The sequence below is a fragment of the Oxyura jamaicensis genome, chromosome 3 (assembly GCF_011077185.1).
Source record: "Oxyura jamaicensis isolate SHBP4307 breed ruddy duck chromosome 3, BPBGC_Ojam_1.0, whole genome shotgun sequence".
Classification (NCBI taxonomy): Eukaryota; Metazoa; Chordata; class Aves; order Anseriformes; family Anatidae; genus Oxyura; species Oxyura jamaicensis.
The window spans coordinates 51,433,052-51,445,849 of NC_048895.1; the positions used below are offsets into that span (position 1 = coordinate 51,433,052).

The 12,798-nt window shown below is 37.7% G+C and overlaps 1 protein-coding gene across 1 annotated transcript in view; it reads left to right on the forward strand.

The window, feature by feature from the left end:
• Positions 1–12,798, forward strand: part of PLEKHG1 (pleckstrin homology and RhoGEF domain containing G1) — a 140,348-nt gene that overhangs the window by 29,446 nt on the left and 98,104 nt on the right. The window contains exon 3 of the mRNA XM_035321427.1: positions 6,720–6,794. Coding sequence (XP_035177318.1) covers positions 6,746–6,794 — 49 coding nt within the window. The 5' untranslated portion in view covers positions 6,720–6,745. The remainder of the gene's footprint in view (positions 1–6,719; positions 6,795–12,798) is intronic.

Genomic DNA, 12,798 nt, shown 5'->3' on the forward strand with positions numbered 1-12,798 from the left:
ACAGGTTGTCTGCTGGAGTTTCAGTGGAGGTTTTGATCCCTCTTCCTCCTCACAGAAGACCTGACAGGGAAGGCTTCCTCTTTGTTTCACTTGGTATAGTGGCAACATGTGGTTAAGTAAGGAGTCTTGAAACATGGTTGGATGATGATCAAATGTTGAGTAAGTCTCATCTTTTCAAGAAGTATGTTCTATACAAAGTTTGAAGGAGAAGATCCTGTGTCATGTTCCCTTCTAGGCCTCATATCCCATGTTACTTCACTGTCTTGACTTGTAGAGTGAAACACAATGATTAGTTGCTGAACTTGATCTTTTAGTGGGTTTCAGAAACCATGGCCAAAGCTTTGGAGTAGCACTGCCAATGGATTCAGAGCTTTTGGAGAGACTGGAGGAGGAAGATGTATGCGTAGCAGTTAAACCACAGAGGAGCCAGCCAGCTCATTCCTTATACTAGAACATTTGTGATGTTTTTCAGATTCAAAACCAGTGGATTACAGTAAACCAAAATGGAAGTGACAAAGGGAATTCTGTGATTTGGTCTTTGCTTGAGGGGAAAGAGTTGTTTTTTTTTTGGTTGCAGCTGCAGTATAAATGATTGGCTCTAGAAACCAGTCAGAATATGCTGTAACCTTGTGCTGTTTTGAAGAAGGTCAGAGGATAAAGAGCTGATGTTAATGTGATTTTTATTAATAGGGCAAATGACATGCAAAGGAAATTTTGTTCATTCGTGGCCACGTAGCTCAGATGGTTTTGTTTGAACCAGCTCACCTCTTAGTGCAGTTGCCGTCGTGTCACTGTTGCCAGTCTTTCTGTGAGAAATGAGGTGCAAAGGTGACCTGGTTTGGCACAGAGGCATCTTACCCACCTTTCCCCACAACCCCAAAAAAAGGCTTGGAGTGTTTTAACATGTGTTGCATTGCAGGGAAAAAAAGCTGAGAGATTTTTGTGGGAGAGGACTGCTGGAGAAGGGAAGCAGTTATTCACACCCACATCCAGAGCTCTGCTGGAAGGGAATGAAAGGAGCCATTAGAATTCTGTGCAGTTTGGAAGAAATAAATACTAACTTGAAATAACACTTTAATCTTAGATAGGTACTGCTACATTACTTAGAAAGACCGAGGGGTGGTGGTGAATAGGAGCAGCAATGAGGCTTGATGGCATACAGTGTATTGTGTCCTCATAATTTATATCCTTTCTGTCCATGTTATTTAGAGTTTTCTTCAGTGTCACCTCTTGGTTCATGTGAAAGAACTGTGTTAGTGTTCACATGTAAACTAGCTTTCATGGTTTATGTGACCTAGGATCAAAGCTATTCTCAAGGGGTTCAAAGCAGCAAAGCTTCCAATCCAGAAGGGATTTTGTAGGCAGATAAATTACTAAAAAATCTGAGTTGGATGTTCTCTAACAAAGATATACACATCCTTTAACAGCCAAATGTCAAATTCTAGTGGTATTAATGTGGGTGAGAATTTTGCTATAGCCTTTCTCAGAACATGGAGTTCATCCTGTGGCCTGAGGCTTTCTGATTGCTGGTGTTGGGGAGCTCTGTGAATGATACTGCCTTTGGAAACACAAAGTCCTACACCATTCACTTGAGAAGTGTCATTCTGTGCAGGCTGTGCATGGTCATCCAAGCTTTCTCATTGGTTTGCAGAATACTTAATGTCAAGAAAACAGCTATTATCCCTTTTCTTCCCTCCTGCTTTTACACTTTTTTTTTTTTTAGTTGAAGCAGAAAGAACTCGTCCAAATATTCTTTAAAAATAAACCAGCAGATGTCTTTACTCTTTACATGGTGTGTAATGTGGAACATCAGAGCTTCAGTTGTTTCATTATATATTGATCTGTACTCATAGCTATTTATTCTGTAAAAAGCTGCATTTAAAAATTAAATACAGTATTTGAAAGGAATACCTGTGTTGATCATGAATAAAGTGGCTACATCCAGAGCAGATCTTAGTAATGCCAATTGTTTCTCTGGAAGGTTGGAAAGAAATGCAATGTTTGGTTAAGGTTCTATATGTTGAGATATTCTTGAAGAAATCCAATCAACTTCCTTTAACGTGATTGCTTCCAGCTCTTTGGATCAGATATAGACTAGGGGCTGGTGATGTGACACGAAGGAGGTTCAGGTTAGATTTTGGCTAGTGATGTTAGTTGTTCAACATCAATACATAGCTGGGCTCAATAGTTATGACTGCAAACAGTGCTGTGATTAAAAATAGTTTCTTTCAAGCTGCTTGATGCTTTTTTAGAGTAGAGCAATAAGTTGCTGAGAGAACAAAAATGGAACAGAAATCTTCGGTCTGATGAGAATTATTTCTCCATGAAACTTGAAAACTGCAATATTTCAGTCAACAACTATTTTGAAGAATTATTTTGAATAATTAGAAGCAATGTGTTTTTAGCAATATAATATGTTAGTTTAAGAGGCTAGACTGTATTTGTCTGTGATATGCAGGAATTGCATGTTTGTCCGTAGCATGCTTTTTCAAAAAATCACTGGTGTGCTGTAAGTTTGAATGCTTTCTCATGAATTCAGTTATTACATGCTATTGAATTGGATCCTGTGTTTAAATGAACTGAGAATTTATTTTTTCATAAAATCAAAGGTGATCTTCAATTTTTAGCAGAATTTTAAAGGCAAAACAATCCTCTGTAAGGAACAAGAAATCTCTTGAACTAGGACCTCCCAGTATGCCCAGTTGGGTGGTCCAGGCTGATTATGGACTGTGAAAATGCATGGTCATACATCTGAATGTTTTTGGTTACTCTTAAGAGTTTTGCCTAATTAAGAAATGTAAACAGTATAGCTGTGTTTATTCATAAGTTATGAATGCATACATATTTCAAGTTCTCTGACTGGGATGTTCTGTGGAAAAACTGCTTAGAGAAGTTAGCAATAGGTAGTGAGCTTCGAGTGACAAATTCAGAAATACCAAGTACTGCATGGACAACTAGAATAGGTGGGCCAAAGGTGCAGGGACAATTGAAGATGCATCAATAATTAAATTGCAAGAGTATTTAGAAGGGCCTAACAGGAGTGGTTTTTAAGGTCCTACTAATCTTGAAAGCAGTAGCAGTAACCCAAAGATTGCAGTAAGATTGGATAAGTAGAGCTTGATTGTTTCAAAAGTGAGCAAGAATTAAATTCTTTTGTATGTTGCTAGGAAGCTTATACCCAAAATGCTGCTTCCCTGCTGCATTTTTATGAGTCCTATTTAGCCTCATTGCAGAAAGAGAGACTTCACTTCCTGCTTTGGTAGATAGTACTTATCAAAAATTTACTTCCCAGATTAAAACCATGAATTTTTGCATTATTTATTTATTTATAAACGTCTCTTTTTCAGTCATTGAGAACTTGGCATGTTACAGGAGGCGAGGGTGGAGTTCAGTATTTCTTCTATTTAAGTTTTCCTCCTTCCAGTAGATTTGCTATACATCTCAGAGAAGAAAACTAAAGCAAAACAAAGAATAAATAAGTTTATCTGGGGTACATGAAGAGAAAATGTGGTTACTTGGTAATATGTCTAGGCTTTTTTTTTTTTCTCAGGGGGGGAAAAAAAGTGGAATTTAAGTTGTTTATTCTGCAACTTCTAGCAAGTATGGAACCAATTTGCATTAATGAGAGAGCAGGGAGGAAAACAGACTTTTAGTATTTGAAATACATAGTTTTCCATGCTTTCTAAAGAATTTCCTTAAAATACTATTCTGTGTCACATAACTGGACTTCAGTTTATAAATGGGACATTTAAAATTGCTGACAATGCTGCGGGAAAATGTTGAACACTGTATACCGGTAGTATAAAGTTTGCACCCATTGAACTGTTCATGGAACTGCTATTCTCCCATGCAGTTTAGAAAAAGCTAGGGAATGGCAATACATTTCACAGACTGTTTCCTTGATGAAAACCATTACAGAGAATGACAACTATTTCTAGACAGTGTTCTGAAGATTTGTTTTTGAGGACACAGAGGTTGACTTTCTTCAACCTGGTATACCTATGAGGAGCCTCCCTTGCTATCTCTTACCGTAATGTGGAGTTGCTAAATTGGTAAACTTTGAAAGCAATTTGTGGCATACAAATTTTTAAATTGCCTTGTACTGTCTGAGTGAGTTCCTGAAACAGAGTGCTGCTGTAGCCATGGGAAGTCTGAACCTGTTCAATGAATACCCTTTGTGTGCAGTAAATCAAATGATCCAGCTTTCAATTTACCATTCCATTGCTGCAAATGCTAAGGTCATTCGGTGCCTATTTGAATCCTGGTGTTTTTTTTGTGCAGGAAATGATGGGTTGTGCACAGGCACTCCATTAAATTCCTGAGAAGTGCATGTTGGTAGGTGTCTTAATTTAAGTGCTTTGCGGTACTGACTTTGGATGACACAAAAGAAAGGTAACTTCTTTGGAAGGTCGAACAGAGAGAGATCTTGGTCCATGTTAGGCAAGGAAACTTGTACTTACATAAATAAAAACTGAAGAGGCCAGAAAAAATAATTACTTTTTTTTCCTTGCTTCTATTTAGCTCATCCAAAACGTGCCAATAAAAATCAAAAATTATTTCTAAGACTGCCAATTTGATTTCATTAATGTCAGTAAGTTACTCGCTAAGCATTTCCATGGTGAACTCTATGTATTTATTTTAATACTGTGCAACTTGATACAACCCAAACCAGAAATAAATACATGAATGTGTTTTATTATTTCAAATGTGTAGTACCCTGAATTTGTGATATGAAATAATTTATTTAAAATATAGAATTTAAATAAACCATTTTATTGAAATGAATCATGAAAATAAATATTGTATTTATTGGTGTAACTTCCTAGTTCAAAAAGTACGAAAAGGATTAACTAGTTCCTGTCTACTTTACTATTTAATTACTAAATAACTGGCATTATAAACTGGCATAATATTCACAGATATGTATTACATCATTGCAGGTTGGATGTGAGCTTGCCAAGTTTTAGAGGTAGTTGGTGTGTTTATTCTAGTCAACTGTTTAGACGTGATAAGCATGCATAATTAACTTGGAGTAACTTCTTTAAGCAACAGATTTTGGAGATGTAGTTGTTCAAGTACTCCATTGAGGGCACACTTGTTTATTCATCTTGTGACACTGTCCAGCTGTGTTTCATGAGCTCGTGCACAGATTCTTAGGTGGATAAGCATTATCACTGTTAATTTTGGGGAGCTGAGAAAGGACTTTTTGGGTAGTTCCCAATGTTCAGTATATGTAATGTTCTGCAGATGTAACACCTGTGTTAAGGACAAAGTGCTACATCACTGGCAATTCCTGTGTAAGAACTGGCAGATTTTATCTTAGTGAGAAATGAATTGGCTGATGTAGAAAGGCATATGCAGTGGAGTTTCCATCAGCTAAATATGAATTAGCTGAATGAATGAAACCTTAGGATGTGTTAGTGGATCATAGCCTTAGATGCATCTAAGGTATTTCTAAGCTTTTCAAAATAAGTGAATTAAAAATGACAAATATAATTGTCCTGGATAGCACACCTGAAATACTTCTTGTGACTTAAATTGCTTAAGAAATGCTACGTATTTTGTGTAGTTTGCACTTATTGTAAAATTAATTGGTTTCTAGTTAAGAAACGTTTTAATTCTAGGTCTGTTGATAGGATTCAAAACGAACCACATGAATCTGAGAACAAAATAATTGCATAGGAAATAAAGTGTTACCCTTTTGTTTTATTAGTGTTCAGTCTGTTTTGCTGCAGGATGGGCTAGGGAGGTCCACCAGAACCTTGTGTCTGATAAGCGTCTGAATTCTGTGTCAAATCAGCTCTGTCTCGACATTGCTGGAACAGGGCAGTTCATTGACATCATTAGGGATTAAGGCTGGACTGTTAATCCTCATGGTGCTGTGTACACTGTTGTACACAGCAGTGAGCTATCTGAATTGTCACCTGAGGCAATGTGTCTGCCAGGTGATGCACAGTCTCCTTCGGGCAGAAAATCCTGCTTTTTTGTCTTGTTGTTATTACTACTATGTCCTGTCTGATCTTGAGCTTTGTGTTATATAAAATGGTGTGTCAACCCAACTTTTGATGGGAAAATATTCAAAGGTGTTAAAAAGAAGGATCCAAAATCCTAGTCAGTATATGTTGACCATCAGGCAGTACTGCAGAGGTACATCATGCTGCTAAGAGAAGGGCCCACTGCTTGCCTGAGGAGCCCTTAATCTCTGCCCACTGCTGGGATGGAAGAAACATTGGTACTCCACAGCACAGTAAAGCTTTAAACTATTTTTGTGTTTAATGCTGGCTGGTGTGACTCTGAGTAACCACCACTCTTTTGTTAACTTCAGCAGTACATAGGTGTAAGCAACTCTTTCATCCCAATTCATAGGCCTCTGACTAGAAACTCTCACTTGTGGGGAAAAATATCTAAGCTCAAAGACTGAAGTCTACCAGGTGTAATTAGTACTTCGTCTACCATTGCGATTTATTAGAGGGCCTGCCTGCCTATAAACGACTGCTACAGTATTTGTTCACATCCAAGTTATGTTCTTCGGAACGGTGTTGTAGATAAACTCAAGGGAGTTTTGTTTGTTTACATATCTTACATCTAAACACGGAAATTATGAAAGATGAAAATTTATCCTTCATGAGTGGGCATGGGGCAGGGGAGTGTCCTTCTGAAATGTACTGGTTTTGATTAAGAACGCTTTTCTTTTGTTTTGTTTGCTTTCTGTCCATTAGATTTTTCTAAGCCTGTCTCTGCTGAGATGCCAGATAAAACTCCTGGTAGTACAGAACCTGTTTCCAGGAATGAAGGTGAGTAGTTTCCTTTCCTTCAGAAATCTTTCATTTTCATGAAGTGTCATGATATTTGTGAAGTATTAAGTCAATAAGCGAACTTCCCTTCATGTCCTTAACCTTAAGGAAGAGCTGAACTGACTTTGTGTGCATATTCATCGAAGTAGCAGTAGCTATCTGAGTTGGGGAGAACCAGTGGGCTGCTAGGATTCTGTGCTTGGAGAATAAGTTTTTTCCCACTTAAATAGGGAGATCTTGTGGAATGGGGTCAGATTTTTGTGTGGGGTACTTCAGTCTCATAGAACCAAAGTTGGCATTTATAATGGGAGAAGACCGATACAAAGAGGAAGCAAAAATGTGTGACTTCCATTAAATTTAGTGGAATACTGAAATGTTCAAGTCTTTTTGAGAATAAGACTCTGCCCACCCCCCATCCATTAACTTTAAATTGCCACATATGAATATTTGGTACTTTATTTTAAGGATTTTTTTAAAATCAAAAAACAGGTTCTTGCATATTTGAGTCCTTCGGAAACACTGCTGAATTATGTTTTATTAAAATACTGTATAAAATAAATTATTTGCTATTTCATGACAAGGTTGTGGGGTGTTTCTGGCAGTGTAGTGACAAAACTTGTGTAACTCTTCCATACGCTTGCTTTCTATATCATGCCTGTCCTCATATAAGTACCGTATATGTGCTTTATTTTTGAATAAAACTTGCAGCTCAGAACGTGTCATACAGCATTATTTGCTGTGTTATAAGGCTTTCTGTCTAAACCTTAAGATACCCATCTCAAAGTTTAGTTTTTAAAAAGTATTTTAGTTGTATTTAAATCTTATTGATGACATTTGAAAGGTACCACAAATATGCTGAAAAAATTAACTTCAAAAAGTGCATCAATAACAGGCGAGAAAGACGTTTCCTTCCTTGTAAAGGGTATTAAGCTATGTGTAATTGCAAAAGGCCTTTCTATTAATTTATTTTTAAAGATTAATATATGCTACCATGAGAACTCTCAATACCAGCTAGGCTTCCAAAGGATTGAGTTCTCTTTCTGATATGCATTTTGTGTGCTCACCTTCTAAATAAATCTAATGCTAAAATGCTGTAATTAAGTCCAGTTAAAAGCAAGGTCTCCACTTGTGCTGTGAATTAAGACATGGAACAATTGTCATGTACCTTGTGGGTTGCTTCCCTAAAAATAGATTATGTGATCACATCTATAGCTCTCATGGGTACTAATGAAATCTAAATGCATTATACTTATCTACTCTGGTAATAAATATCATGCATTGATTCTTTTTTTCTGGCTGTGGAGTGGTGGCAGATAATGCTGTGGTTTAGTCCTTCAGCCTCTGAGAGGAGTTCTGGTAAATTTAGTAGGGGGATGATGTAAAACCTTCTGATCAAATTGGGGGAAAATGTGTCTCTGTGAATGGTGACTTTATTTCCTCTTGTTGCATTTTAATTTACCACATAAGCAACTTCCAGTAAGTGTGTCGTAAGGTGTGCTTTGGCTTTACGTCAGGAGTTGAAGTGGGTAAGGCTTGTGATAGCACAGAGTTGTAGGTGGCCTTGGGAGCAGGGGTCTGGGGGAAGGAAGGGGAGGGAACGGAAAGAATCCTGCAATGTTATTAATGGTGGTGTCATTGACAGTCACCTTGGCCATCAAGCACAGGCTGATTCTCCTCCTTATGCTGGCAGTCAGAGACTGACCCCTGTTAAGAGGGATGGTCGAGGACTGAGAACTAGCATGTGCGTCAGTGAGACACTGAAAAGACAACTGTCTTTTTAAGGTTGCTGGGAACATCCCAGGTACCAGCTGCCAAATATTTTCCTGTGAACTCCAGCACCAAATTACAAGGTTGAAACTGAACAAGGGATCGTTCATGTCTAGGCACAGGAGAGAGAGGCAGGAAGCTGTTTTTGTTTCATTTTTGGAAGACTGTCATGAAGCCTTCAGTGTCTCTTTTGTTTCTGTAAATGTGGTTTCATTTCACCAGAAGTGTCCTTAGTTAAATAAATAAATACAATTCCAGAAACATCTTTGCAATTAAACAAAGCTAGAAACTGCCCTGAGGAACTTGTTCAGTACCTTGTCAATTATAGGTTATTTGCATCTTGGAAAATGTGTGAGGGGATGTAAAAATGAGGTCAATCTTGCAAAATACATAGAAAGCCTTCAGGTGGCCACGGATTTTCATGTACTTGAAAAATAAGCTGTTTCAGCAGTGTTATTTCCTCTACTTCCAAAGCTCATCATGTGCCCAGTGGGTTTGGAATTCAGGCAGAAAGGGATGTATGTTGCAAGTGGTATCTCTCTTTTTTTTTTCTTCCCCCTCATGACCAAGTTCTCACACTAGAGGTTCACGTATGTGCTACTCATATCAAGAACAGTTTAAGACTGAAAAAGGCTTCTGCTTTTCAAGGGAGATGATTTTTCTACATCTATGCAACCCTCCCCTGGTAGATGCTGTATTTCAGAGCTTTAACTATAAAATCTTTATGAAAACAAAGGCTTGAAACATTGTGTTATGTATATGTCTCAAGAAATAAACGTGGTATCATTGCAGACTGAAGACATAAAATGCATTCTGCATGTAACACATGGATACTTACGTTTATGCAGACTTGTACAAAGAAGTTTGCTATTAAAACTAGAAGCTCAAACAATACAGATTACAATGATAAAACCTAGGAAATTTTCAGGAAACATGCGATTTTTCAAAATCTTTCAGTTTCCCCCAAAATAGGGGCACTTCCTTTACTTGGCTGGAAGTGGCACAGGATGAACAAAGATTTAAAAATAAAAAATAAACAAAAAAACACACTAGGGTCTGAACATGAAGGACTGGTTTTGGCTGGGATAGAGTTAATTTTCTTCATACTAGCTGGTATAGTACTGTGTTCTGGATTTCTGGAGAAGACAGTGCTGACAACACCCCGAAGTTTCAGCTGTTGCAGAGCAGCGCTCACACAGAGCCGAGGACTCATGTTCCTCATGCTGCCCTGCTAGGGAGGAGGTTGGGGGGGGCACAAGGAGCCGGGCGCCGGGGCGGGGCTGGGGAATACAGGCCCAAATGGACCAAGGGGTGTCCTGTATCATCTTAAGTCATGCTCGGCAATAAAACTGAAGGGGGAAGTTTGATAGGGCAATTGCCTGGGAGTTAGCTGGGCATTGGTAGACTGATGGTGAGCAATTGTTTTCTGTATCACTTTTTTTTTTTTTTTCTTCTTCTCCTTGATTCCATTTTTCTATTTTCTTACTAACCTGTCCTTTTCTCAGCTTAGGAGTTTTCATATTTTTTTCCCTTCTGATTCTCTTCTTCCATCCTGCTGGGGGGAGGATGGGGACAGTGAGTGAGTAGCTGTGAGGGGCTTCACTGCCTACCAAGCCTAACACACAAGACTTGATCAAAGGCATTTTGATTATTCCTGTAAGACTAGCTTCAGTTAGCATACAGTGGTCGCTGAGGAGCTGAACCTATAAAGCACAGGTAATCAAAGTGTTGCTGTAGAGTGGTATGTGCGTTGTACTCCTTGAACTGTTCTGTATGAATTTCTGCAACAGTGGGACATCGACTTGCTGTGCAAGTGACACATAAATACAAATCCTTGCCCTCTTTCCCATGGTACTTCCTCTTACAGCTATGTCCTTTGTGCTTTGCTGGTTTTCAAGGTTTATGTGGTCTTTAGTAGCTTCTGACATGTGTTGAATCAAGCAGACAAACAATGCAGTGTCTTGCAAGTTATCAAGGAAGTTAAATCTGGAAAGCTTTCTGACACCAAAATCAACCAGAGTTTTTTTATTTTTTTTTTAATTGAATCCTAAGTTGCATGTTTTGATGGAATTCATACAAGATTCTTGTGACTTGAAATCTCCCACATACCAGAAGAGAGATCAAAAACGATCATCTGGATCATTAAGAAGCAGTGCATAAGTATATGAGGCTGTGTAACTGTTTCTGTTTATTACATGTATAAGTGAATGTATATGCATATACGTATGTAGAAGTGTATGTGTACACTTTAAACATTTTAAAGTGTTCTTTCACATACAATGCTTAGTGAAACAAATTATGGGTTAATCTGGATGCTTTGCTTTTAGTCACTTGTGGAATTAATGTTTTCCTCTTAACAAAAGGAAATAATTAATAAAAATGGATCTTAGAAACCTCATGTTATGTCTTGATTTTCACATCCTACTCAAGACAAAAACATGCTACTAATGTCTTCTAATGATACTAAATCAATGCTGGTGCAAGTTAGAATTTCTACACTTTAAGTGGTTTTACTGTTTTATTTTCATAAATACTCTTACAGAATGTTATGATAATGTTTGCTCAAAAGAATTGCCAGACATATGCCAGTAGCTGCTCTAGCATTGACTTGTAAGATAAACTTCCATAGTCTTTGATCACATGCATCTCTATATTTACTTAGCATTTATACAGTTTGCTGATAAACAGGAACGTTTCACTGGTCCAGAGTATGACAGTCAGAAATAAGAAGTGTTTAATTATTCAAGTTTAAAATATCACTGCTACTTATGTGCATAAACATTTATATGAACTTCATTATTTTTGTCCAGACATCTTATTGCGGCTTGTTTTTTTCAGAGAAATGTTCATGCTACCAGTGGTCTTCAAAAAAGGTGTATTTGTTCTCACAAATGTCTGACAATTAGCCTTTCGCATTTATAAGGGTCAAGTTGGGTTGACCAAAGTGTTGGCAAGATAACTGATTATCTGGAAATTTTAAAAAAAGTCAGTGTTGCTTTAACCTAGCAGTACCCCTCCCTGCCCCTCACCCACTGACCCACTGCTCTGGTTAAGCCATGAGCAGACAGGAGCAGACAATTGAGAAATGAGTTTCCTGTAATTAAGTTTCTGTGATTTAGTCCTTGACTTTTGAGGGTCCCCAGTGAGTGGGCAGATTATTTGCTTTACTGCTGCCTTTTCTGTCAAACCCTTTTGAGTCAACACTTACATTTATAAATTTCACTGGTTGCTTTGTGCTCTAGGGAGAAGGAAAAAAAAAAGGGGGGCAAAAAACCCACAACACCACCTTGAAGTTCTACTGTTGCAAAGATGTAGGGGTGTGTACATCACATGGGAGGAATATTTTTTCAAGAAGTTTGTGCTGCTCTCAAGGAGTGGTAGACAAACAAATTAAAACAAGAAACCCCACCATGATCCGCATATAACTTTCTTAACTGTTTTCCTACGGCAAAGCTATTATATTCTATTTACAATGGATGCATTTAGAACAATGCACTATATCAATACCAGGAAGTGGATTGAGTGTATTTCTGTTTTAGCTTGCAAAGGAATTAGCATTTGTTCTGCTCATGTTTGCTGAAAAGTCACTCTTAAACTTGTGGTATAGTTAATACTTGGCAATTAGACTGTGACAGGAGTACCTCACCCCTTGTGTAAATTCCTCTTCTCACACTTGGAGAGAGGCTGCTGTCATTCACAGACACTGCTCGTAATGGTATTTGGATCTGGGCAATTGCTCATTTGCAAAAATTTAGGGGAATGTTTGTAGGTTTTTCATTATGACTTTTATCTGTCTTAGAGAATTAAAAACAGTGATTTTGATCATGTTGTTTTGTTTGTTTTTGGTAGCATAAGAAAATACTCCTGATACTGAATGGCTTTCATAACAATGAAATGCTTTATCCTGTGGACTGATATATGTATATATACATATACACATATATATATATACACATATATATGTGTGTGTGTATGTATGTATATATATATATATACACTTTTTTTTTTTTTTTTTTTTTGTCATGATACCTTTGACCAGCTCTTTTTAAGAGGTTGAAAGAAACCAGATGATGTTTACCTTGGTAGCTATTTGGAAGGCTCTTACACTCAAAGTTTTTGAGGTATCTGTCAAATGCCTCCTGAGCAGTAGTTAGAAAGTTATACAAATGTGGGAACCTTTATCAGGTTTCTCCAGTCAGTTTGTCTGGTTGCTTTTCTGTGCCTTACAAAGCAGAAA